The following is a 27,906-nucleotide window of genomic DNA, read 5'->3' on the forward strand; positions in this document are numbered from 1 at the left end:
TTTTTCTCTTTAAGAGTTTTTAATTTATAATTTGTTATTCATAATTAGTACAATGTAGAATCTGAGAAATTTCAAATGAAGCCACATTAGAACAAAAAGAAAAGAAAATACTGACTTTTTAGCCGCGATCACATGAATATAACTGATGAGTTTTTTTCATCTAAGAAATAAGAGACTCTGAGCAGCAAATAGTTGGCCAGATGAGTTGTTTCTAATTAGAGCATCACAGTTCTGATTAGTGTGTTTTTTTAGAAGTGATTTCCCTTAAATATAAGGAAAATGTTAGGAGTCTCTGTGACTACATTTAATTCCACTTGGAATATAGACAATAATGACCTTTTATTTAACCCAGCCTATAGTTGTTGGATTGGATTAAATATCACTACCAGGGCCAGGTGCAGTGGTTCACGCCTGTAATCCCAGCACTTTGGGAGGCCGAGGTGGGCGGATCATTAGGTCAGGAGATTGAGACCATCCTGGCTAACATGGTGAAACCCTGTCTCTACTAAAAGTACAAAAAATTATCCGGGTGTGGGGGCATGCACTTGTAATCCCAGCTACTCGGGACACTGAGGCAGGAGAATTACTTGAACCCAGGAGGTGGAGGTTGCAGTGAGCCGAGATCGTGCCACTGCACTCCACCCTGGGCAACAGAGCGAGACTCCATCTCAAAACAAAACAAAACAACAACAAAAAAAATCACTACCAGTTGCCAGCTGTGATAAGAGCTAAAACAAGGGGTACTGTAGTCTGAAATTATAAATTTCTATTGCCTCATATTTAGGAAAGCAGAAAAAAAAAAAAGGCCCAGTAGGATCATAAGTGTATTTTACAAAAGTTCCAGTCACCTTAAGTGATTGAAGGTTTTGACATTTTATCCAGCCAGGTGGTAGTAATAAGCCTCAACTCCACAGGGTACACAACATTTTCAAGGTCTTTTTTTTTTTTTTAATCATACTTAATTCCTGAATAACCCCCATAGTGTAGGTTAGTTAGCACTATCAAAGTGACTGGTAAGGACGCAGGAAAATAAAAAGAGGATTCAATTGGGTTGGTACTGCAAAAAGAATCCATTCTGTTCAGCACATGAATTTCTGTTCTGACCTTAAGTTTAGATATATCAAAGAAACAAAAAGCATAAAGGCGGCTGGGGGTGGTAGCTCACACCTGTAATCCCAGCACTTTGGGAGGCCAAGGCAGGCAGATCACCTGAGGTTGGGAGTTCGAGACCAGCCTGACCAACATGGAGAAACCCTGTCTCTACTAAAAATACAAAATTAGCCAGGCATGGTGGCGTATGCCTGAAATCCCAGCTACTCAGGAGGCTGAGGCAGGAGAATTGCTTGAACCCGGGAGGCAGAGGTTGCAGTGAGCCAAGATCACGCCATTGCACTCTAGCCTGGGCAACAAGAGTGAAACTCCATCTCAAAAAAAAAAAAAAAAAAAAAGCGTAAAGGCAGTTGAACTAATGGCAGAAGAAGACTGTCAAAGCATTTTTTTTTTAACCACTTTATGTCATGGAAAGCTTCGAAATTTCTTAGGCCCAGTTAATTGCTCTACATGAAGAGTTCTTCATTAAACAAATCACTAATTAGAAATACAGGCAAGAGAAAAGAATATATAAAATTTGGCAAGTAATAGCAGGTTAGATTTGCTTAAGGCAGGTGTCTTACCCATTTTTATGGTTGGAACACTCCTTGATTTCTGGGCCTAAAATAACTTTTGAAATAATTTTCTAAGAAAATTATTTGCATCTGGCTGGGTGTGGTGGCTCATGCCTGTAATCCCAGCACTTTGGGAGGCCGAGGCAGGCGGATCACCTGAGGTCAGGAGTTCGAGACCAGCCTGACCAACACGGAGAAACCCCATCTCTACTAAAAATACAAAATTAGCTGGGTGTGGTGGCGCATGCCTGTAATCCCAGCTACTAGGGGGGCTGAGGCAGGAGAATCGCTTGAACCTGGGAGATGGAGGTTGCGGTGAGCTGAGATCACGCCATTGCACTCCAGCCTGGGCAACAAGAGTGAAACTCCATCTCAAAAAAAAAGAAAAAAGAAAATTATTTGCATCTGAATTAATGGCTGAAGTATTAATTAATGATTGCTGAAGAGAACCCTGAAACTTAGTACTTGGCACATATAACAAAAAGTTGATTTATCCATTGCTTACTGAGGTATCCTTGAGAAGTGATCTTAAGAAGCAGGAGCAGTGACAATGATAGAATTAATAGTGGTCATGAATTACTAGGAAACAAAGTGGCATTGAGCAGAAAAGAAAGAAGCTGTTGCCACAACTTTGGGATATATAAAAATGGATTATATCTTGTGTATTGTGGGATAAAAGAGGGGCTAAAGAAAACTTTGCAGGAGGTCTCTCCCAGTGGCATTTAGGTAGCGCTATGTTTGAGGATCAACCAAAAGCGGTGAGTTATTTCTGTCCTGTTTCCCCATCTAAGAGTTCTTCTTGCAATTATTGGAACATCTTCTTTAAAAAATTTTTTTTCCCTTTTCTTTTTTTACTTTTTCAATTTTTTTAAATAATAGATACGGGGTTTCGCCACGTTCTTCACCTCCTGGGCTCAAGCAATCTGCCCACTATGGCCTCCCAAAATGATGGAATTACAGGCGTGAGCCACCGCGCCTGGCTGGAACATTTTCTTTACATACACTGGCTTTTCTCCCCTTCAAATCATCAGAAAATGGGATAATTTTTAGAAATCGGGTTTAAGCACTACTTTCAGATAAGCATTTCATAGTTACAACAGTTACTTCAAAATAGAAGTATGAAGAGCAAGTGAGAAATCTGGTTTCATTGTTACACTAGGCAGTTCCCTACAGAAACTTTGCAGGGGTTAATAGTCCTGAGGAAGATTTTAGTTACAATGTATTCCAATCCCATAGATCTGATCTGAGCAAAGCTGACAAATGAAGCTGGTCAAAAATAAAGGGAGATTACTCAGGATGGAGTCAGTCTTAAACAAACTTGTTTCTAACGGCCCATGGTAGGCATGACAACAGCAGGTGAGGAAAGAGTAGCATCTTCTTCTTTCCACTGAGAAGTAATGGTCTTTAACTGAGTGTAGAATTGGATGCCCTAAGGAAAACAGAAAAAAAGTTAGCATATATTTCTGGGGTTTCATGATTCTTCTTTTAATTAGCTTTTGAAGGAGGTATTATGAAGTGCTACTCACTTTCCTAATTGAGAAATGCAATCAGAATCCAATATATATTGTTCCTAAGATAATTGATCTAAAACATTTAACATAATACCTGGCAGATAGTAAACAATCAAACCTTAGCCATCATTATTATGCTGAAACTAGTATTTCTTTCTTTTTTGTTTGAGATGGAGTCTTGCTCTGTCACTTAGGCTGGAGTGCAGTGGCATGATCTCAGCTCACTGCAACCTCTGCCTCCCGGGTTCAAGCAGCTCTCCTGCCTCAGCCTCTCGAGTAGCTGGGATTACAGGCACCTGCTACCATGCCTGGCTAATTTTTGTATTTTTAGTGGAGATGGGGTTTCACCATGTTGGCCAGGCTGGTCTCGAACTCCTGGCCTCAAGTGATCCGCCTTCCTCGGCCTCTCAAAGTGCTGGAATTACAAGTGTGAGCCACCGTGCCCCCAGCTATTATATAGTAGGCCATTTATTTATTTATTTATTTTGAGACAGAGTCTTGCTCTGTTGCCCAGGCTGGAGTGCAGTGGTGTGATCTTGGCTCACTGCAACCTCTGCCTCCCAGGTTCATGTGATTCTCCTGCCTCAGCCTTCTGAATAGCTGGGATTACAAGTGTGTGCCACCACGCCCAGCTATTTTTGTATTTTTAGTAGAGAAGGGCTAATTTCAGATTAGCCCATGTTGGCTAGCACCATGTTGGCCAAGCTGGTCTTGAACCCCTGACCTCAGGTGATCCGCCAGTCTTGGTCTCCCAAAGTGCTGGGATCACAGGCATGAGCCACTGTACCCAGCGGCCATTTCTGATAATTATCAGAGATCATGAGCTCTATATTGAAGTGGCAAACCCAAAGTATCTTAGAAATCTAAAGTAAAATGTCTGACATTATACAAATTCACTTCTCAATTACCTATAACATGTGAGCCCAAAAATTCAGCATATTTAACTCTCTCTATATATAGATAGATATAGTTTATAAGAGTAGGCTTGAGCAAAAGAGAATACATTGTGCAGATCTAACACTTATATAATTACTAGCAAGCTAGAATGACATTTTACCAGATTACCAGAGTAATTTATAATAATTAAACTGGGGGGTGCAGCCAGGAGCGGTGGCTCACACTTGTAATATCAGCACTTTGGGAGGCTGAGGTAGGCGGATCACTTGAGGCCATGAGCTCGAGACCAGCCTGGCCCAACATGGCGAAACCTCATCTCTACTGGGGAAAAAAAAAAAAAAAAAAGCTGGGCGTGGTGGAGCCTGAGGCAGAATTGCTTGAACCTGGGAGGTGGAGGTTGCAAGTGAGCCGAGATTGCACCATTGCACTCCAGCCTGGGCAACAGAGCAAAACTCCCATCTCAAAAAAATAAATAAATGGAGAGGGTGGGCAGGGAACAATTTTTAAACAATAGTTGTACTCTGTTTTGCTTAAAAGAAATGTTACTAGTATCAAATTAGTCATTTTTACAAAAGCTGTGACTAGGCCGGGTGCGGTGACTCACTCCTGTAATTGCAGCACTTTGGGAGGCCGAGGCAGGCAGATCACCTGAGGTAAGGAGGTCGAGACCAGCCTGGCCAACATGGCGAAACCCCGTCTCTACTACAAATACAAAAATTGGCGGGTGTGGTGGCACGTGCCTGTAATCCCAGCTACTCGGGAGGCATAGATATGAGAATTGCTTGAACCCTGGAGGCTGAGGTTGCAGTGAGCCAAGATCATGCCACTATACTCCAGCCTGGGTGACAGAGCAAGACTCCATCAAAAAAACCCCAAAACAAAAAACCAAAAGCTGTGACTAATATACAAACTAGATAATCAACCTCCAAATACCAAAGTGTTGACTTCTTAACCATTTGGCCACACTGTCATAATGCTATGCAATCCCATCGTTAATTTTTTAATAACCCAAACATAAATAAAATAAAAAAGCCCCACATCCCTCGCCCTGTGGCAGCACACAGCTGGCACAGAAAAAAAAAATTAACCTATAAAAGGGGAGACTTGTATAACAAAACATGTAATTTATTAATGAAGGTTTCAAAATGGCTCTAGTCCTATGACTAGAAAGAACTTCCCCTAGCCTATTTGTTCAACAAATGTTTGGGCAGCCTGCTCTGTGCCAGGTACTGCAGATAAGTAGATAACAACTACAGTCTGATGAGGGCTTCTTTAAATGGCTTAAAGAGCCCTACATGACTCAACCCCTGCCTGCCTCTCTAACTTCATTTCTTCCTTTTCTTCTCATTTGCTCACTGTGCCCCAGCCCATTTCCGCTGTCTGAATGTGCCATGCTTCTTCCTGCCTCAGGACATATGCACCTGTTGGCCGATGTGGCAATAGTAATAATTCTTCTTTTTTTTTTTTTTTGAGATGGAGTCTTGCTCTGTTGCCCAGGCTGGAGTCCAGTGGTGCAATCTCGGCTCACTGCAACTTCCGCCTCCCAGATTCAAAGGATTCTTCTACCTCAGCCTCCCGAGTAGCTGGGATTACAGGCACCTGCCACCACACCTGGCTAATTGTTTTATTTTTAGTAGAGGGGGTTGGTCTCAAACTCCTGACTTCAGGTGATCTGCCTGCCTCAGCCTCCCAAAGTGCTGGGATTACAGGCGTAAGCCACTGCACCTGGCCAATAGTGATAATTCAATCCTTACAATGTTATGAAATACATAGGTACTATTGTTATTCATTTTATACGTGAATACATTTAAGGCATAAAGAAGGTATCCTGGTTGGCTGCGGTGGCTCATGCCTGTAATCCCAGCACTTTAGGAGGCTGAGGCAGGCGGATCACCTGAGGTCAGGAATTCGAGACCAGCCTGGCCAAAATGGTGAAACCCTATCTCCACTAAAAATACAAAAATTAGCCGAGTGTGGTGGTGGGCATCTGTAATCCCAGCTACTTGGGAGGCTGAGGCAGGAGAATTGCTTGAACCTGGGAGGCGGAGGTTGCAGTGAGCCAAGATTGTGCCACCGCACCCCAGCCTGTGCGACAGAGTGAGACTCTGTCTCAAAAAAAAAAAAAAATTAATGGTATCCCCCAAAGTCAGACAGCTAATAACTGGCTTAGCTGGGATTTGAACACAGGCAATTTGGTTCCAGATCTGCTTTACTTTTCTTGTTCAGTGCTGTATTCATAGTGCCTAAAATAATGTCTGCTACAGACCGGGCACAGTGGCTCACACCTGTAATCCCAGTGCTTTGGGAGGCTGAGGTGGGTGGATCACAAGGTCAGGAGTTCAAGACCAGCCTGGCCAACATGGTGAAACCCTGTCTCTACTAAAAAACAAAAAATTATCCAGGCATGGTGGCAGGCACCTGTAGTCCCAGCTATTCGGGAGGCTGAGGCAGGAGAAGTGCTTGAACCCAGGAGGCGGAGGTTGCAGTGAGCTAGGACCATGCCACAGCACTCCAGCCTGGGCAACAGAGCGAGACTGCATCTCAAAAAAAAAAAAAAAAAAAATAGTAATAATAATGTCTGCTACAAAGAAGGTGCTCAACAACATTTTTTGTAAATGAATAACTATTACGGAAAAAATACGTGCAATGGGAACACACTGGGGTCACACTACCCAGCACTGAGGGAGGGGTGGTGGTAGTTGGAGGAGATTTTCTGGAGGAGCTCATTTTTTAAAGTGAGACATGACAGATGATTAGGAGTTAGTCAGATGAAAGGGGAGAGATGGGGAAGAGGGTCACACACTCAGGAAATGGCATATACAAAGGCTTAGACTTCCCCATGCTCTTTCCTCAAAACTTTGTTGCTTTGAATTATTCAGGAAGAAGCAGCTTTGGCAAAATTTTGTTAACTTTTAAATCTTTTTTAGGGAACCTTCTGAGAAGCACTGATTATGACCTCACAGATGCTGCTGGCAGTCCCTTCCTTGCAGAATCCTTGCTCCTGAATATCTTTAAGAAAATTTCTTAAAGGAAAAGACAAAAAATTTAACTCAAAAGTTACCTGTTTGCCATAGAAATTGGTGTCTCCCCTGAAGGAGGATCGAGAGCCGGTGAATGAGAACATTGGCAAAGGCACTGGAATGGGGACATTCACTCCCACCTAAAACAGAACAAATCCGTGTCATATCCTAAGGACAAAGGAACTCTCCATTTAGAAACACAAAGGCATCAGAGACCAGTTTTAAATACCCACCTTCTACCCTATCCTCTACCCCATAAACTTTCATTCCTGAGGAAGAAATGGGGCAATGTGGGAGGTCATGGGGGCAATCTTAAACCAATGACTCACCATTATTTACTGTTTCCTCTTAGGAAATAGTAAATGGATATAAGAATCTCTTAAAAATAATGTTCACGAACCTGTCCAACATCCACCAAGTGGGCATATTTCCGAGCAGTGGCTCCATTGGTGGTGAAGATGGCAGTTCCATTTCCATATGGGTTGTTATTTACAATCTGGATGGCTTCATCCAATGTTTCTGTCTCCAGAACCACAAGAACTGGACCAAAAATCTCCTCTTTGTAACAGGTCATATTTGGCTGCCAGGAGTGATGCATCCAGAAAAGAAGTCAGCTTTTTGGATTCTGAGTATTTTATGCTTATTTGGTACTTTCACTTACTACACATCATTTACGTGGACAACTTTCATATTACTAATCTCTTTTCATTTCAAATCACCTATTTTAAAAAAAAGTCCTCTCTCAAGTGTATTCCATCTTCCAAGTTACCAATCATATAAACAACTTGGAATTCCTATCAACAATAACCACACTTCCTTTAAGGGACTGTATCTTTAGTTCATGACCCATCATCAGCTGCCTTTTTAATACCTGAACGACTAGTTTCATCCAATTGTTATCAAAAAGTTACATGAAAATTTATTTTTTATAAATCCAATCTATAGTAAATATACCAGGATAATTTTTCTCTTTACAGAAACCCCATGCTGTTTTCTGTAACATAAATAATCCATTCTTATTCACTCCTTTGCCTCCCAAATATGTCTGTATGTTTATATTTTGATATCAGGTCGCAGACACTCAAAACATCCTTCACCACGCAATTAATGTTTGTTGCTGATAAACGGATTTTTCTGTATGGTTCTGTGGCAAGAGATTTCATAATTTCTACTGCACTTACATTCAACACTTGATGATTCACTATTATAGTAAGGATATATGAATTTCAAAAAATGCCTCATAACCTCAATTTTTAAGTCATGTTAGCTGAGAGACTTTCAAAGTTTTGATAAATAAAAATTGACAAGTCAATTATTTTTGTCACTTTCAATAAATATTGGGTGGTTGATATATTGATTGAGACACTGCAGTAGCCATAAGCTAGGCAGCAAGAGGGAGAGGGGAGAGAAAACATTAACAAACCAGTATAAGATAAGATAGCGTTTGGCAAACTATAGCCTGTGGGCCAAATGTGGCTTCCTGCCTGTTTTTGTACAGCCCCAAGTTAAAAATGGTTTTTGCATTTTTAAATGGTTGAAAAAAAATTAATCATATATAAAATGATATGAAATTCAAATATCAGTGTCCATAAATAACATTTTTTTTGGAACACAACCACACAATGTTTATAGCTGATCTCACACTACAATGTCAGAATTTAGTTGCAACAGACACTATATCCCTGCAAAGCTGGAAATATCTATCCCTTTATGGAAAGTCTGCAGACTGCTGGTATAGTGGAAAGAGTTTGGTTGGGAGTTAGAAGGGGAGGCTCATTCAGACTCCAGATAAAATAATTGATCAATCCTGGCAAGAGATAAGGTCTTAGTCATTAAGTATTTTCATTAATAAATTAGAGGGATGAGATTCTATAGCCTTTAAGGTGCCTTCAGCTCTCATATTTGTGAAGTGAAAGTTGTTCACCTTGACATTCGAGATGATGGTTGGTCCAACAAAGTTGCCATTTTCATAGCCTTTCACTTTAATTTTTCGTCCATCAAGAAGGATGGAAGCTCCCTCCTTTGTTCCACTATCAATCAGATTACAGACTCGCTCTTTGGCCTGGGGAGTGATCAGAGGGCCAAGATCAGCTCCAGGCTGATCTCCTGTAAAACAACACAGAAGAATTTAAGGTCCTCATTAACATAAATTATGACTGCTGCCAGGGCTCATGCCTGTAATCCCAAAGCTTTAGGAGGCCAAGGCAGGAGGACTGCTTGAGCCCAGGAGTTCCAGACCAGCCTGGGCAACAAAGTGAGACTTCATATTTACAAAAAATAAAAAAATTAGCCAGGTGGTGGCCCGCACCTGTGGTCCAAGCTGCTCAGGAGGCTGAGGCAGGAGGATCACTTGAGCCCAACAGTTTGAGGCTGCCATGAGCTAGGATGGTGCCACTGCACTCCAGCTTGGGTAACAGACAGCCTGTGCTTTAAAAAAAAAGACTGCTAACAAGATGAATCCAAATGACAAGTACAGTATAAAGAGAGGAAATGGCAAGAATAGACATGATTGTTCCCACTGGCCAAGGCCAGTGACAGAACCCAAGAGCTTAGTGCCACAGATGCAAAATCTAAGGGGGCAAGTCAGGTGATTGATTACCTGCATTGACTCTCAGGTTTTTGGCACGCTCCACCAGCTCTGGCAGCCACTTCTTGGCTTCTCCCACAAGGACTGCTGTTGAAAGAGCCATGCAGCGCTGACCAGCAGCTCCAAATGCTGCCCCAACCAGCTGGTTCAGGGTATTTTCCTTATTGGCATCTGGCATGACTACCCCATGGTTCTTGGCTCCCTAAAAAAAAATGCAGAAAGCACATGAGTCTTCCTTGGCCAAATACAACTAAGCTAATAAATTAAGCAGTGGACCAGGTGTGGTGGCTAATGCCTGTAATCCCAGCACTTTGGAAGGCTGAGGTGAGAAGGATAACTTGAGGTCAGGAGTTCAAGACCAGCCTAGGCAACATAGTGAAACGCCATCTCTACAAAAAATACAAAAAATTAGCCAGGCATAATGGCACCAGTCTGTGGTCCCAGCTACTTGGGAAGCTGAGGTAGGGGGACCACTTGATCCTGGGAGGCGGAGGTTGCAGTGAGCCAAGATCACACCATTGTACTCCAGACTGGGTGACAGAGTGAGACCCCTGTCTCAAAACAAACAAACAAACAAAAAACAGGAATTTGTTGTCTGCTGGGTTTTTCAGTTATATGAAGAGCAATGTTAAAAAAAAAAAAAAAAAAAAAAGAACTTACAGCCTTACAGCAATAATGCCAGTAACCAGCTGAAAGGCAAAACAGAAAGTAGACCTCTTGATGTAGAATTTCAAGAAAGAGGCCAGGCATGGTGGCTCATGCCTGTAATCCCAGCACTTTGGGAGGCTGAGGTGGGTGGATCACTTGAGGTCAGGAGTTCAAGACCAGCTTGGCCAAGAAACCCTGTCTCTACTTAAAATACAAAAATTAGCTGGGTGTGGTGGTAGGCACCTGTAATCCCAGCTACTCAGGAGGCTGAGGCATGAGAATTGTTAGAACCTGGGAGGTGGAGGTTGCAGTGAGCTGAGATGGCACCACTGCACTCTAGCCTGGGTGACAGAGTAAGACTCTGTCTCAAAAAAAAAAGGAAAAAAAAGTGATTAACGTGACTTAGAATGAAACTCCTCAAAAGGTTCATGATTAAAGAGAAGACATTCAGGAGGATATGGTAAGGCTTACGCCTGTAATCCCAGCACTTTGGGAGGCCGAGGCGGGCAGATCATGAGGTCAGGAGATCGAAACCATCCTGGCCAACATGGTGAAACCCTGTCTCTACTGAAAAAAAAAGAAAAATTAGCCGGGCGCTGTGGCATGTGCTTGTATTCCCAGCTACTCGGGAGGCTGAGGCAGGAGAATCGCTTGAACCCAGGAGGCAGAGGTTGCAGTGAGCCGAGATCATGCCACTGCACTCCAGGCTGGTGACAGAGAGACTCTGTCTCAAAAAAAAGAAAGAAACACTGACATTGGAGTGGGATGAGTGGCCTCTCTGCTGAAGGTCTGTTCCTAGGTAATTTTCATATATAGAACAAAGATTGGAGAAAAAAGGAATAAGAAGTCACCATATTGGCTTGAACCCTCTTGCCATGTCTTGATCCTCTCTCGAAGATATACTCTCCTGCCTTGTTGGATCCCACAAAGCTGATTGCTTTGATGTCCAGATGATCGCAAATAAAATTTACAGCTTTAAGAAGAAAATAAATGATCACTCACAAAGGAGCAAATGGATTCTCAACATGGCAAATTTCCCCTTTCCCCACTGCTATGGATTTGAAGTTTTCCTGTGTTTTTCTTTTTCTTTTTTCTTTTTTTTTTTTTTTTGAGACGGAGTCTCGCTCTGTTGCCCAGGCTGGAGTGCAGTGGCACAATTTCGGCTCACTGCAACCTCCGCCTCCCAGGTTCAAGCAATTCTCTGCCTCAGCCTCCCAAGCAGCTGGGATTATAGGCACCCGCCACCATGCCCGGCTAATTTTTGTATTTTTAGTAGACACGGGGTTTCACAATCTTGGCCAGGCTGGTCTTGAACTCCTGACCTCGTGATCCACTTGCCTTGGCCTCCCAAAATGCTGGGATTACAGGTGTGAGCCACTGCATCAGGCCTGTGTTTTTCTATACTGGATTCTCATTGTGAAGTTCTCTCCTTGTTTCTTTTAAATTCTATTTAGCCGGCTGGACACGGTGGCGCATGCCTGTAATTCCAGCACTTTGGGAGGCCGAGGCAGGTGGATCACCTGAGGTCAGGAGTTTGAGACCATCCTATCCAATATGGTGAAACCCTGTCTCTACTAAAAATACAAAAAAATTAGCCAAATGTGGTGGTGGGCACCTGTAATCCCAGCTACTTGGGAGTCTGAGGCAGGAGAATTGCTTGAACCCGGGAGGCAGAGGTTGCAGCGAGCCGAGATTGTGCCATTGCGCTCCAGCCTGGGCAACAAGAGCAAAACTCCATCTCAAAACAATAAAAAATATAAAAATAAATTCTATTTAGTCTCTTTCCTTTCATGATTTTTCTCATTTGCTATTCCAGAATTTCCACTTCTAATCTAACCTTTTTTTTTTTTTTTTTTTTGAGACAGGGTCTCACTGTTTCACCTAGGCTAGAGTACAGCGGTACAGTCTTGGCTCACTGCAACCTCTGTTTGCCAGGCTCAAGCTGTCTTCCCACCTCATGGGACTACCTGCACATGCCACCATTCCTGGCTAATTTTTGTATTTTTTTTGTAGAGACGGGGGTTTCGCCACATGGCCCAGGCTGGTCTCAAACTCCTGGGCTCAAGTGATCCGCCTGCCTTCACCTCCCAAAGTGCTGGGATCACAGGTATGTGCCACTGCACCCAGCCTTAATCTAACTTTGAAGGCTGCAACTCCTATTTTCCTCCAAAATAACAGCCTTTGAATACTGAACCCTTCTTTTTTGTCCTTTAAGAATAACAATAGGCAATGCACAGTGGCTCACACCTGCAATCCCAGCACTTTGGGAGGCCGAGGCGGGTGGATCACCTGAGGTCAGGAGTTTGAGACTAGCCTGGCCAACATGGTGAAACCCCATCTGTACTAAAAATAACAAAATTAGTGGGGCACGGTGGCGCATGCCTGTAATCCCAGCTATTTAAGAGGCAGAGGCAGGAAAATTGCTTGAACCTGGGAGGCAGCGGGTAGAGTGAGCCGAGATCGCACCACTGCTCTCCAGCCTGGGCGACAGAGGGAGACTCCATCTCAAAAAAAAGAATAACAATATTTCCTCAATGGTGACTATGTACTGGGACACTCAGACACTATTGTGTTCTCATGTAAGAGGTAATATAGTGTAGTTTTTAAAAGCAAAAATCAGAGTCAGCCTTCCTGGATGGGTATACACATCCTGGCTTTGACGGTTTCTAGCACTGTGACTTTGGGCTAATTAATTTCACTATGTCTCATTTTTCTCTTCTGCAAAATGGAAAAATAATACCTACCTCAAAGGGTGATTATAAAGATTAATAGATAAAAAGCACTAGGAACGGTGCCTGAAACACAGAAGCACTATTTAAGTATTAGCTATTATTACATGAATTAGAAGGCCTTCAGTATCTCTGAGATCTTCAAATTCTCTGAATTAAATACCCTCATGTATTCTCTTCACACTGAAGAAAAAAGTTTCTTTTTAATCTTATCTGTGTCTAGCCCTAATCCATATTTCTAGTGTCCCAATATATACTGTAGGGCAACAAGCACTGCTATTCCCCAATCAGTTACCTTGGCGCACAAAGATGGCAAAATCATCAACAAACATGGAGGTTAAAATGAGTAAATCCTTTCCTCCTTACAAGTAGGTTCCTTATCCTAAAACATCCAACCATCACTCAACACCTTGATTTTTTGGTAGCCAGATTAAGTAGCCATATGCAGAAGGGCAGTTACCTTCATGCTGTCCATGGATGATGTTTAATGTTCCATCAGGGGCACCAGAATCCTGGAGCAACTTAGCAAGAAGCATAGTTGCTCCAGGGACTCGCTCAGATGGTTTCATTAGGAAGGTATTTCCACACACCATGGCCATGGGAAACATCCAAAGGGGGATCATGGCAGGAAAATTGAATGGAGCAATGCCTGCACACACTCCCAGAGGCAGACGGTAGGAATAAAGGTCCATGTCTTTGGTGATGGATGGCATGGTCTCTCCCATCATGAGGGATGTCACACTACAGGCATGCTCAACCACCTCTGGAACACAGAAGTCAGGCCATCAGCTCTCCACACTGTGTACTAGTTAGCTTTGTCCTGTTCTCTTCAGCCCTGAGGACAGGAAGTGGTTCAGGCCAATGAAGGGGCGCAGGGTACACTGACTTGCCCTTCCAAGTTAAGGGTTTGTGCAAAATGAGATTCTCTGAATGGGAAAAATACAGCGATATGTATATACCCACTGGAAGATCATTTGAGTAAAGAGTAAAGAGTAAAGTAAATCAGTCTTAGGGATACTGAATACTGCCATTTTTCACAAGTATTAAAAAAGATATCATGGGATGGCAAAATCTATGTAAAGGAAGAAGCAACCTCCCATTCTGCGATCTTTGCCTCCCATCTTCCTTTGGTCCTTCCCAAAAGTCCCATAAGGGGCTCCCAGCTTACGAAGGCCTCGAAATACATCTCCTTCAGCATCAGCTAGGGTCTTTCCTTGTTCCAATGTGATTAACTTGGCAATTTCTTTCTAGAGAGAAGACACACAAATAGAAATTAATGCAAGAATGTTCCTCTTTTAAATTCTGAGGTAGCCAAGGAAGAATAAGACTGGAGGAGATGCAGTACAAGGGAGAGAGCCATGATCAACGTCTCTGCATACTGCAGAGTAAGGGAGGGTGGCTGAAAAGGTCTCTGTGAGAGTGACAAACATGCCCTAGGTGACAGTTTGGAAAAGCATACCATTTAGATTTCATACCAAGTTTTCTTTAATAAGTTGTTGATAGCGGAGCAAGACCTGCTGGCGGCTTAATACTGAAGTGTCTGCCCATGCAGGAAAAGCACGTTTGCAGGAAGCAATGGCTGCATCCATTTCTGCCTTGGTGGCCTGAGGGACCCGACCAATGACCTCATTGGTGGCCTGATGAGAAAAATAAGCACATGATCCTTTGCCTGACTCACCTTCTCCACTGTACATCCAGTCACAGAAGTGGCACTATGTGCTTTACAACAGACACCCAGGTCCCTTCTTGCCCATCATGTCCCTAGAATTCTAGGCTCATAAGTTGAAGTCCCAAAGCAGCTTCGCTTACTGGGTTGTGGATATCGATCCATTTGTCACTTTTGGATTCAACGAATTTCCCACCAATGAAGAGCTTTACAGTTGGCTGAAAAAAACAAACAAACAAACAAACAAAAACATGAAACTTTGTATTAGCTAATTGCTTTGCTTTTCCCTTTCCCTTGCACCAAAAGGAAAGAAAACAAGTTGATAACGGAATCTTCTGGTCTTTAGAAATGTTACCACTAGGAAAGAGACACATAATATCCCTATCTATTCTGTGTGTGTGTGTTTATTTTTTTTTGAGACAGAGTTTCACTCTTGTCCCCCAGTCTGGAGCACACAGTGGTGTGATCTCGGCTCACTGCAACCTCTGATTCCCGGGTTCGAGCAATTCTCTTGCCTCAGCCCTTCGAGTAGCTGAGATTACAGTCACCCGCCACAACACCCAACTAATTTTTGTATTTTGAGTAGAGATGGGGTTTCACCATGTCGGCCAGACTGATCTCAAACTCCTGACCTCAGGTGATCCACCCACCTCGGCCTCCCAAAGTGCTCGGATTACAGGCGTGAGCCTCTGCACCTGGCCCTTAGTTTTTATTTTTTATTTTTTTGAGACATGGTCTCACTCTGTTGCCCAGGCTGGAGTGTAGTGTGATCATGACTCACTGCAGCCTCAACCCCCAGGGCTTAGGTGATTCTCCCACCTCAGCCTCCTGAGCAGCTGGGACTACAGGCACATGCTACCATGCCCAGCTAATTTTTTTGTACTTTTGATAGAGACGGGGTTTGGCCATGTTGCCTGGCTGGTCTCGAACTCCTGGGCTCAAGTGATCCACCTGCGTCAGGCTCTCAAAGTGCTGGGATTACAGGTGTGAGTCATCGTGCCCAGACTATAGTATATATTAAGATGTGGCACAGCCTCTCAATACTGTGATCTCTCTGAGAATGGGAAATTCCCTGCTATTCACACAGTGGAACTTCATGAGTAGAAACACGATATTATGAAGCTTATACTAAAAAAGCAGCAACTCTGTTAATAAAGATTAGCTATTATGACTTTTTGGCCCAGCTGACTGTTACATTACTGTGAGCATGTATTACCTTTGTGATCAAAAGATTTTTGGCTGGGCAAATGGCTCACCTCTGTAATCCCAGCACTTTGGGAGGCCGAGGCAGGTGGATCAGTTGAAGTCAGGAGTTCTAGACCAACCATGGACAACATGGTGAAACGTTGTCTCTACTAAAAACACAAAAATCAACTGGTTTTGGTGGCATGCGACTGTAATCCTAGCTATTCGGGAGGTTGAGGCAGGAGAATCGCTTGAACCTGGGAGGTGGAGGTTGCAGTGAGCTGAGATCACGCCACTGCATTCCAGCCTGGGTGACAGAGTGAGACTCCATCTCAAAAAAAAAAAAAAAGATTTTGAAAATGTTTCTATGTATTTTTTTCTGAGATATAGCTCACTTTAACTAATTTTTTTTTTTTAACATAGAGTCTACTTTGTCACCCAGGTTGGAGTGCAGTGGCACAATCTTGGCTTACTGCAATCTCCGCCTCCCAGGCTCAAGCAGTCCCTCTACCTCACCCTCCCAGGCAGCTGGGACCATAGGTACGCACCACCACGCCTGGCTAATTTTTTGTAGAGATGGGGTTTCACCATGTCTCCCAGGCTGGTCTCGAACTTTTGAACTCTGACAATCCACCTGCCTCAGCCTCCCAAAGTGCTGGGATTACAGGCATGAGCCACTGCGCCCGGCCCCTTTCACTAAATTTTTTTTTTTTTTTTTTTGAAACGGAGTCTCGCTCTGTCATCAAGCTGGAGTGCAATGGTGCGATCTTGGCTCACTGCAGCCTCCGCCTCCCGAATTCAAGCAATTCTCCTGCCTCAGCCCGCAGAGTAGCTGGGACTACAGGTGCGTGCCACCATGCCCAGCTAAGTTTTGTATTTTTAGTACAGATGTGGTTTCCCCATGTTGGCCAGGATGGTCTCGATCTCTTGACCTCGTGATCCACCTGCCTCAGCCTCCCAAAGTGCTGGGACACTAAATTTTTAAAGCGGTCTATGAACCAAAAAATGGTGACCTACTGTGGTACAGTGTGTGCATACTTCTGTGTAGAAATAATTTGAGCAATAGTCCTTATTTATTAGATTTTAGATGCTGGAAGTGGTTGACAGACAGATGATCTGTAAAAACCACTCTAAAGGTCATTAAGAAGAAGACAACTATCTGGCAGGGTCAGCAGAACCTCTAGAAGCCATGAAAATGTTTGTATCTTTTGACATGGTAATCCATTTCAGGAGGGAAATAATCCAAAAGGAGGAAAAAACTAGAAAGTTTCACATACACTCTGATGACAATTAAGTAAAGAAGATAGAGATACCCAAAACTATACTGAATTCCTTCTCAGAAGTCAACCTCTATGCCAAATAAACTCACCACTGAAGAAGAGAAGGAAGATGCTGAATACCAGGTGGGACTGGATTTCACCTTGGAAGAAACCTGTGAGGCAAAAGAACGATTATTTTGATAAATGAGAGCAGAAAGTTATTTAAAATTTAGCAAATAGCTACTATATGCTATTTGCTATAGTATATAGGGGGTATGTTTCTCTCAAAGGCCATACAGTCATTAAAGAGAAAAGATATGAATCTATGACACAGCAAACTATGAACAAACAATAAACCATAATAATCATGTCCTATATTTCCAGGATAGTACTGATTAAAAAAAATCTTTTTGTCATTATATTTTCCTAATTTGGGCCTGGCAAATGTACCATAAATCTAACAATATGAAAATACTTAGCATGGTATCTAACACAATAGGTACTGAATTTAAGATAATATAAAATCAATGTGCTGGGCATGGTGACTCACGCCTGTAATCTCAGCACTTTGGGAAGCTGAGACGGGTATATCACTTGAGTCTAGGAGTTTTGAGACCACCCTGGGCAACATGGCAAAACCTTGTCTACAAAAAATTAAAAAATTAGCCAGGCAGTGGTGGCGCACGCCTGTGGTCCCAGCTACTAGGGAGGCCAAGGTGGGAGGATTGCTTCAGCCCGGGAGGGTGAGGCTGCAGTGAACCGTGATTATGCCACTGCACTCCAGCCAGGAAGAGAGAGGGAGACCTTGTCTCAAAAAAAATAAAAAAATAAAAAAAATCAATGTAAATATAAATATAAGTAATAGAGTATATAATCAATGTAAATATAAATCAAAATTTATTACCAAATGCAATTAAAATTATGTCCATATAGGTATTTGAAAAATGAATGTTCATAAGAACTTCATTTGTAGTAGCCCAAAACTTGGAAACAACCCAATGTCCACCATTGGATGGGTGAATAAGGAAACTAATGTGGTATATTCATACACTGGAATACTACTCAGCAAAAAAAGGAATGACCTGCTGATACATGCAATATAAATAGTCATAATAATTATGGCAAGAGACAGAAGTTAGATAATAAAAGTACATACTGTATGATTCTACTTATGTAACACTAGAGAATGCAAACAAATCTGTAATATCAGAAAGCAGAACAGTGGTTACCTAGGGATGAAGAGGGAAACTTTTTGGGGTGATGGACATATGTTCATTATGTTGATTGTGATGCTATTTTCACAGGTGTATACAAATGTTAAAACTAATCAAACTGCATACTTTAAATATGTACAGATTGTTTTGTGTCAATTTTATTTTAATAAAGCTGTATTGAAATGCCATAGGTACATTAAAGGAAAAAATGTGTTGGATAGATAATATTTGATGGAGTAAAATCAGTAAACGGGGAGGATCAGTTTCAACAAGATAACTCTCAAACTGTAACTCACTAAAAAAGTCTGTATATATGTTATCAAAGTTGATTTTTTGAGATGGAGTCTCACTCTGTTGCCCAGGCTGGAGTGCAGTGGCATGATCTCGGCTCACTGCAACCTCTGCCTCCCATGTTCAAGCGATTCTCCTGCCTCAGCCTGCCAAGTAGCTCAGATTATAGGTTTCTGCCACCACGCCCAGCTAATTTTCTTTTTATTTATTTATTTTTTGAGACAGAATTTTGCTCTCATTGACCAGGCTGGAGTACAGTGGCGTGACCTTGGCTCACTGCAACCTCCACCTCCTGGGTTCAAGCTTTTCTCCTGCCTCAGCCTCCTGAGTAGCTGAGATTACAGACACCCGCCACCATGCCTGGCTAATTTTATTTTATTTTTTTTGTATTTTTAGTAGAGATGGGGTTTCACCATGTTGGCCTGGCTGGTCTCGAACTCCTGACCTCAGGTGATCCACCTGCCTCAGCCTCCCAGAGTGCTGGGATTACAGGTGTAAGCCACTGCACCCAGCCTATATATATGTTATCAAAGTTGATTTAAGAAATACTTAAGCCAATCAAAATGAGCAAACTAAAATCTCAGGACTGGGATATAAAGGAAAGCTGCAATCTAATAATCTTTTATCTTGCCTGAAAAGGGACTCTGTTAACCACAGAGTATAGGGCTGCATGAAGGGTGCCTGCAGCACTGCCCAGGAAAAGGTGGTGGTCCTTTGGTCCAGCAGATAGTCCTTCCAAATACCTCATCTGTTTGCTCTTCTATTCCCTACCAAAGCCATTTCAAACCACTGACACTCTCCTGGAGCCCATCATGTCTTATTTATAGCTATGTTCCCAATACCAACATAGTACTGGGTAGGTAGTAGGTGCTCAGTAAATATCTGCTGAATAAAATAGAAGCCCATTGCTGTCTGCTTCCTACCCCAAACTAGGTTAACAGGCCCTTTTTTGTCCTCTGAAAGCAGCCAATACTTCCTGTTTCAGGCTTATCTCTCTGTGTTGTAATTGTTTGGTATCTTATTCCGTTTTGTGTTGCTATAACAAAATACCTGAGACTGGGCAATTTATAAGGAAAAGTAGTTTATTTAGTTCATGATTCTGCAGGCTGGGAAGTTCAAGGGAATGGCTCTAGCTTCTGGTGAGGGCTTCTGTCCTGTGTCATAATGTAACAGAGAAGATCAAAGGGGAAGCAGACCTGTGTGAAGAGGCAAAACTGGGGGGGTATCCTGGCTTTATAGCCCCCTCACACAGGAACTAATCCATTCCCATGGGAACTAATCCAGTCTCAAAAGAGCAAGAATTCACTCACTACAGCACAAAGCCATTCATGAGGGATCCACCCCCAAGACCCAAACACCTCCCACTAGGTCCCAACACTATCACATTGGAGATTAAATTTCAACATGAGTTTTGGTGGAGACAAACCAACCATATCCAAGCCACAGCACCTGGGTACTTATCTGTTACCCATAAAGACTGTCAGTTTCAGGAGGGTTGACACTGCATCTGTCTTGTTCACCTACTTCAGAGTTAAAGATTAAAGCTGATCAGGACTGTCCAGTTATAGAAAAGTAGTTAGCACAAAGCTGGTACTCATTAAATCTTATTGTTATGTCATTGTAAATAACGGCACGGTGATTTGTGCCTGTAGTCCCAACTACTCGGGAAGCTGAGGCAGGAGGATCTCTTGAGCCCAGTTCAAGACCAGCTTGGGGAACATAACGAGACTCCATTTCTATAAATAATAAACACTTATTATTTGTTTTCACTCTTTGCTATTCCACAACTTTATCTTAAAACTCCCAATTCTACTAATTCCTCTTGTACTTTCAGGAGCTGACTTTGTTTTTCTTACTTCAGAGCACACAGAAACCATCAGATGAGAACTTCTCAACTTCCTACTAGCAAACCTACAAAACTGAACTCAACCTAATGGAGAAGGTAGCCAGCAAGCTCCATGCAGGAAAAGTGACCGAGAGAGTGGTGCACGATCAATATATGTGGACTGGATGAAGAGGTATATACTTTTTTTTTTTGAGATAGGGTCTCGTCCTGTCTCCTAGGCTGGAATGCAGTGGCTTGATCATAGCTCACTGCAGCCTCCATCTCCTGGGCTCAAGCCATCTTCCTGCCTCAGCCTCCCAAATAGCTGAGACCACAGGCACATACCACCACACCCAGCTAATTTGCTTTTATTATTTTATTTTATTTTTTTGAGACAGAGTCTCACTCTGTCACCCAGGCTGGAGTGCAGTGGTGCAATCTTGGCTCACTGCAACCTCCACCTCCCGGGTTCAAGTGATTCTCCTGCCTCAGCTTTCTGAGTAGCTGGGATTACAGGCATGTGCCACTACATCCAGCTAATTTTTTGTATTTTTAGTAGAGATGGGGTTTCAACATGTTGGCCAGGCTGGTCTCAAACTCCTGACCTCAAGTGATCTGCCTGCCTCGGCCTCCCAAAGTGCTGGGATTACAGGTGTGAGCCACTGCACCTGGCCACATTTTTGTATTTTTAGTAGAGACAGTGTTTCACCTTGTTGGCCAGGTTGGTCTCGAACTCCTGACCTCAGGTGATCTGACCATCTTGGCCTCCCAAAGTGCTGGGATTACAGGGGTGAGCCACCGCACCAGGCTGCCATTAACTCTTTAAGTTTCCCAAGGCTTGGTCCTAGGCCTTCTTTTCTTCTCATTCTGTATATGCTCCTTGGGTGATTTTATCAACTCTCATGGCTTAACTATCTAGATCCTGATGATGCCCAACTCTTTAGTCCTTGGCCAGTATTTTCCTCTTCAGGTGATACCCACGTAATTATCTTTACCACATCTCTATTTGGATGTTACTTGGGCACATGTTTAAAAAAGGTGGCTGGGCACAGTAGCTCACGCCTGTAATCCCAGCACTTTGGGAGGCTGAGGTGGGAAGATCACTTGCGTTCAGGAATTTGAGACCTGCCTGCACTCAATGGAGTACAATGGTGCACTCTCGGCTCGCTGCAACCTCCACCTCCCGGGTTCAGGCGATTCTCCTGCCTCAGCCTCCTGAGTAGCTGGGATTACAGGCATATGCCACCACACCCAGCTAATTTTTTTTTCTTTTTTTTTTTTTTTTTTTTTGAGACAGAGTCTCACTCTGTCGCCCAGGCTGGAATGCAGTGGCGCGATCTTGGCTCACTGCAAGCTCCGCCTCCCGGGTTCACACCATCTCCTGCCTCAGCCTCCTGAGTAACTGGGACTACAGGCGCCCGCCACCATGCCTGGCTAGTTTTTTGTATTTTTAGTAGAGATGGGGTTTCACCATGTTAGCCAGGATGGTCTCGATCTCCTGACCTCATGATCCGCCCGCCTCAGCCTCCCAAAGTGCTGGGATTACAGGTGTGAGCCACTGCGCCTGGCCTAATTTTTTGTATTTTTAGTGGAGATGCGGTTTTGTCATGTTGGCCAGGCTGGTCTTGAACTCCTGGCCTCAAATGATCTGCCCACCTTGGCCTCCCAAAGTTCTGGGATGACAGGTGTGAGCCACGACATGTGACCTCTACGGATAATTTTAAAAATTAGTTGGGCATGGTCATGTGCACCTGTGGTCCCAGGTACTTGGGAGGCTAAGGCAGGAGGATCACCTAAGCCTTGGAGATTGAGGCTACAGTGAGCTGCGATTGTGCCACTGCACTCCAGCCTGGGTGACAGAGCAAGACCCTATCTTAAAAAAACAAAAAACAAAAAACAAAAGCAAAGCTAAACTCTGCATCTTCCTTTTGCCAGTTTGCTATGCCTCCTATAGCCCACCTCTCGGTAAATAGGGCTACTCTTTAACAAGTTGCCAAAGGAGAAACCCAAATACTATTCCAATTCCTCCCTCTCTCTCCGCAGGGAATCAAAAAACTGGCAGTCTGTCCTAGAATTGTTTGAAACACATCACTCACCTCTAGCTGTCCTGCCATTATCCCAGTCTATACCATCATTGTCTCTCACTTGACCTTCCATAATAGCTTCCTAACACATCTCTCAGCCTCTAATGTTAAACTCTTTCTTTTTTTTTTTTTTTTGAGACCGAATCTCACTCTGTCACCCAGGCTAGAGTGCAGTGGCACAACCACAGCTCACTGTAGCCTCAATCTCCAGGGCTTAGGTGATCCTACTGCCTTAGCCTCCCAAGTACCTGGGACCACAGGTGCACACGACCTCGCTCTCAGGCTCAAGTGATCCTCTTGCCTCAGTCTCCCAAGTACCTAGGAGTACAGGAACATGCCACCATGCCCAGCTAATTTAAAAAAAATTTTTTTTGTAGAGATGGGGCCTCCCTATCTTGCCAGGGCTGGTTTTGAACTCTTAGCCTCAAGCGATCCTCCTGCCTGGGTCACCCAAAGTGTTGGGATTACAGGCATGAGCCATCACACCCAGCCTACTCTTAAACTTTCTGAATCTAGTTTCCATCCCATAATCAGAGGGTCTTTCTGAAACATAAATCTGGTCAGATTATTCCCTTGTTTAAAATTCTTCTTTGGCTTTCCACTGCCCTTGGAATAAAGACTAATCCCCTTGATGTTGCTTAGAAAACGCTACATAGTATCTTTGCTTTTCTAGTTACATAACTGGCTACTTTCCTCCCTGTTCTCTATGCTCCTGCAATTTAACGTGTGTCTTGCTTTCTTTGCTCTTGCACATGCTGCTCTCTCTTGCCTGGCACTGTTTCATCTAATTTCCTTGGCTCATTCCTACTCCTTTAGGTCCCCACTCAGCCATCATCACTTTCTCTAGGAAGTCTCAACCTCAGGTCTATGGTAAGCAGCTGATTGTGAAGCTCATAAAGCACCCAAATTCCTTTATTTCTCATCTCACGCTATGAAATAATAGCTTGTCTAATGATTAACTTTCTCTCCTTTGAGGTCACTAGATTGTTGTGTCCCCAGCCCCTAGCACAATTCCTGGAAGAGAGTAAGTACTTAGTAAGCAATATTTTGCACAATGAAAGAATGAGTACTCGCCAAGCAATCATTTGATATTGTTTCAGTACTCTCAAGTGGGCAGACAATGCACTGATCAGCCAACTTGAGCATTCTAGGCCACTTAAATTTTTTCACTTGTATACAGCCTCCCTGCTGTTAAGAGGATGTAAAAAGCACTACATCTGGTATAATAGAACATATTCATATAGTTTTTTGACAGGTTCGATCTTCTATCTTTTCTTCATTTCCTAAGAAACACCCATTAGCATTGTTGCTGAAGAAACTATCCTGTGGCCAGTCACCCCAAACTGCTGCTCTCTAGATGTTTATTTCCTACTTGCTATATCCTTTATCAGGAACTCCTTCCTCTCCTGGTTCATGGCCTGCTAGTCCTGCAATACTTGGCTCTTTCCCTAGGTCCCCACAGTATCCCAGATACTCCTATTGTTTATCACTTATTGCAGTACAATAAAGGAGCTTTCAGTGAGCATTTTACTGTAAGCCTATGTCAGTGCCTAACATAGAAAGAGATGGCAAGACTTAAGTTCTGAATTTTCAGCCCCATCAGTTACTAGTTCGGTAACCATATCACCGACAGTGCAAGTCGCTACATCTCTTCAAGAGTAATTTTCTTGCCCAGGTGCAGCGGTTCGTGCCTGTAGTCCCAACACTTTGGGAGGCTGAGGTGGGAGGATAGCTTGAGTTTAAGAGTTCAAGACCAGCCTGGGCAACATGGTGAAACCCTGTCTCTACAAAAAATACAAAAATTAGCTGGCATGGGGGCACGATCTGTTGTTGCAGCTACTCGGAGGGCTGAGGTGGAAGAATCACTTCAGCGTGGGAGGTCGAGGCTGCTGTGAGTTGTGATTGCACCACTGCACTCCAGCCTGGGTGACAGAGCGAGACCCTGTCTCGAACATTCCTTTATCTCTGCATGGGAGTGATAATATCACAAGGAGCAGAGAGAGGTTTTAGGTTAAGTTTGACTACTCTTTGTGGCAGAGAAAAATAAGCTGAATACTTAAAATAATTGAAAACATTAACTTTCTCCTTTATAAATCCTTTTGATAGTTCTCTAATATTCATGGCTGCCAAAATCGAGGTTTTTTTTTTTTTTTTTTTTTTTGATGGAGTCTTGCTCTGTCGCCCAGGCTGGAGTGCAATGGCACGATCTCAGCTCACTGCAACCTCCGTCTTCCGGGTTCAAGCGATTCTCCTGCGTCAACTTCCTGAGTAGCTGGGATTACAGTCACCCGCCACCACACCCGGCTAATTTTTGTATTTTTAGTAGAGAAGGGGTTTTACCATGTTGGTCAGGCTGGTCTCGAACTCCTGACCTCAGGTGATCCACCCACCTTGGCCTCCCAAAGTGCAGGGATTACAGGCAGGAGCTACAGCGCCTGGCCCATAGGCTACTTTTTATCAAACTTTTAATCAAAGATTCATGTTACAACTCCTAGTTGGCTGAGGATTACTCTATCTGTTCTTTTCCAGGTCACTTTAGAAGTTTCTCCAAATGAATCAGAAAATACATAGTGTCTGTTTCTGAAATAAAAGTACATGGAAAGAGAGATTCTTCTCCTTGATGGAAAAGGACAAAATACTTTCTTAAGGTTCTCAATGACTCATTGTGATGGGAGGGGAAGAGGAGGCAAAGGAAAAAAGCCAATTTCAGTAAAAGATTTCAAGAAGTTGGTAAGAAAAATATAGGGTGGAAACTTTGTTTTCCTGCTACTAAAAAAAGATACTAGAACAGAACGAGGATCGCAGCAAGAAATATGAGTGAGGCCAGACCATCTGCCAAACCCTTCAAACTCATCCTTTCTACCTTCCCCATTAAATAGCATATTTAAAAATGAATCTTTGCTGACTCTGCCAAGAATCTTAAAACTGCCCAAGTTTCTTTACTAGAACTCACGGAAACCTGGTGAATACTAATATTACCTAAAAGCTCAGCAATATAGAGGAAATTCTCAGACTGGATGTAATGAATAAGAACGGCACTGTTGTTTCTTGCAGATTGTTTCTTGCCTGCGGTAAATCTTGCCACATACTCTAAATCCTTGGTAGGCCATGAACAGGGGAAAGACTATAAACAGAGTTGGAGATTACAGGCCTCAGGCATGCAACTCCTGTAGCTTTACCATTTCTCCTTAGGTTGGCTTCAGAGAGGACTCAATCCCCCAAGTGCAGAGATGAGGGTGTGTGGCACTAGAAGAGCTGATTTTGGGGTGGGAACTTAGACTTCTTGTCTTACCTGGCTCTCACTTTCTATCACCCGTTTTAAAGATGTTTGGTACCTTGAACATACATGGAACATACTGGTAGCTTTAACTGTGTGCCCTTATCTACCCTATCTATGTAGATGTGCCCTATCTATGTAAACTGTAACTTAGCTGAGAAAAAGTTTAACTCAAAGTTTTGGCAAGAAAGGGGACAGCCAGTCCATGGAAAATACAAAGAGCCACACTTAGGGAAAATAGCTTAGCAAATGGCTGCCTTTGGTGAAAATCTAGAGTCCACCTCTAGAAGGAAATTCAAAGTTCATACACTGACCCTCGCCCCTCGCGTCCCCCCTCCCCCTTACCTCAGATCACCACGGATAGTGAAGTAGGGTGGGGGAAGGGAGCAATGGCAAAGTGGACGCTCACGGCAGGGGACAGAGTAACCAAAAAGAGTAGTTTCTGGGGGAGAGAGAGAAGGCTGGTGCAGAGGTAAAAAGGAAAGACGGTGGGCGGATGGAGAGATGAGGGCAAGAGAGTGACAGCAGGGAGCGGGCAGAGCTGGAGAAGGAGAGTGGGCGAGAGCCAGAAAAGAGGAGGCTTAGGAGTAAAAGGGTAGAGGGCCAAGGGTAACAGCCCAGGGTTGGATCCGGGACCAGGGAGGGTATGAAGTGAGGGCTGGGCATGGGACAGGGCCGCACAGGTTGGGTAGGAGGTCTGGCCAAAAAGGGGTTGGGCCAAGAAGGTGGTCCCGCCCGAGGATGGCTCAGGGAGCGGACGGAAAGGATCCAATTCCTAGCTTCATGGTGCCTTGGCACCACCCTCACTCGCCTGCAGGATCCGGGCTCGCACTGCCGCCGCCGCCAATAGCGCCGCCATGGCTCTCGGCCGCCCTAGCTCCGCACCCCGCGCCTCTACTGCCCAGAAGCACTACAGCTGCCAGGCCTCGCCCTCCATCCTGCCAGGCTTCCTCATTGGTGGGGAGGACTATTTTCTCCAGCCAATCACTGGTCCGAACACCGGATTCCTCCCCTCACACCCCCGTTCTGGGGATAAGTGATTGGTTAGGAGCGAAAATGCTCTCGCCCTCTGCCACCTCAGCCAATGACGTAGGCGGAGGTAGAGAAGACGCCCCTGACTTGGACACTCCCTACCGAGCACACGGGGAAGACGCCCCCCTAACCTGGAACTCCGATTGGCCAAGGGCGGAACCGAGGCCCCACCCCCCCCACTGAAAAAAGTAAATAAGACCCTTCAAGAATTTTGCAGTCGCTCCACCTCAACATCCGCGTAAGGGGCGTGGCTATAATTAGGGGCGGGGCTAGGCAAAGATTGCCCTATGAGGCGAGGGAATGAGACTGGGCTGCGAGTTGGGGATAGGGTTTCTCTTTGGGGGCGTGGCTTATGGAACCTCGTTTTCCCGCCGACGGTTGGCCACGTCACGTGACATGGGTTGGAAGATGGCGTCTCCCACAGACGGTAAGAGCCGGCATAGAGATCTTTGCCTGCAGCCTCCTTCTTTGCTCTACTGGGAACATCCACTCTGTCTCTGCCCCTCGAACATACATTTCTTTCTTGGGCTCTTCTCCTTTCCCTTTTATTTTTTTTCTTGAGATCCATCGCCGTCTTCAGCTCACCGGTTCTTCACAGCAGCTCCGGAGGTGCCCAGTTTCCCCGCTCTGTACCAGGCGTGTGGAGGAGGGCCCTAGGGAGGGACTCATTCTGGGTAAAAGGACAGGGGGGTCGCCCTGTCCCTTCCTTATCTCTATTTGGGCGAGGCTGAGGGTCGAGGAGGAGATGTTTCTGGAGGACGTGCCTTACTGTAGTTTTCTCCTTGGGGTATCCCATTGAAAGGATCAGTTCTCTTCTGATTGAGCGCACGGATGAAACGATTCTCACAAACCCTCGCAGGGCTGCTGGCTGACCTCATCTCGATACTGAACCGCAAGAGAAACATGATCTCTCTCCTGTCTCCTCAGTTTGGGACCATTGCCGTGGCAGCAAGAGAAGCGGGGGACGTTCTCGGCCCCTCGCCCTGAGAGTCGCGAGGAGAATCAGTATTGAGCTTT

At 44.0% G+C, this 27,906-nt stretch overlaps 3 protein-coding genes across 12 annotated transcripts in view; 2 read left to right on the top strand and 1 right to left on the bottom strand.

Annotated features, from left to right (window-relative positions):
• BBOF1 (basal body orientation factor 1) overlaps positions 1-26,661 on the top strand; it is a 64,680-nt gene extending 38,019 nt beyond the window's left edge. For 3 of the 5 annotated variants that reach the window (XM_003824160.5, XM_055097828.2, XM_055097825.2), the window contains one exon: positions 7,000-8,404. In XM_003824160.5, coding sequence (XP_003824208.2) covers positions 7,000-7,011 — 12 coding nt within the window. In that variant the 3' untranslated portion in view covers positions 7,012-8,404. Of the gene's footprint in view, positions 1-6,999; positions 8,405-20,532; positions 20,690-25,109 lie in introns of those variants that run through there. The other 2 variants (XR_008620927.2, XR_008620926.2) reach the window with 1 other exon arrangement.
• ALDH6A1 (aldehyde dehydrogenase 6 family member A1) lies at positions 1-26,928 on the bottom strand. Its single transcript, XM_003824158.5, has 12 exons — positions 26,669-26,928; positions 17,277-17,339; positions 14,866-14,940; positions 14,532-14,693; positions 14,225-14,303; positions 13,517-13,819; positions 11,179-11,300; positions 9,692-9,881; positions 9,017-9,198; positions 7,493-7,672; positions 7,134-7,232; positions 1-3,093 (listed from the first exon to the last, which is right to left on the bottom strand). Exons 1-12 carry the CDS (start codon positions 26,714-26,716, stop codon positions 2,989-2,991), a joined length of 1,608 nt encoding a protein of 535 aa, XP_003824206.1. The 5' UTR covers positions 26,717-26,928; the 3' UTR covers positions 1-2,988.
• Positions 26,929-27,067: 139 nt separating this feature from the next.
• The window catches only part of LIN52 (lin-52 DREAM MuvB core complex component), a 118,019-nt gene continuing 117,180 nt past the window's right edge, over positions 27,068-27,906 (top strand). The window contains exon 1 of one of the 6 annotated variants that reach the window (XM_003824161.4): positions 27,068-27,316. In XM_003824161.4, coding sequence (XP_003824209.1) covers positions 27,190-27,316 — 127 coding nt within the window. In that variant the 5' untranslated portion in view covers positions 27,068-27,189. The remainder of the gene's footprint in view (positions 27,317-27,906) is intronic. The other 5 variants (XM_055097851.1, XM_055097854.2, XM_055097850.1 and 2 more) reach the window with 5 other exon arrangements.

The sequence above is a fragment of the Pan paniscus genome, chromosome 15 (assembly GCF_029289425.2).
Source record: "Pan paniscus chromosome 15, NHGRI_mPanPan1-v2.0_pri, whole genome shotgun sequence".
Taxonomy (NCBI): domain Eukaryota; kingdom Metazoa; phylum Chordata; class Mammalia; order Primates; family Hominidae; genus Pan; species Pan paniscus.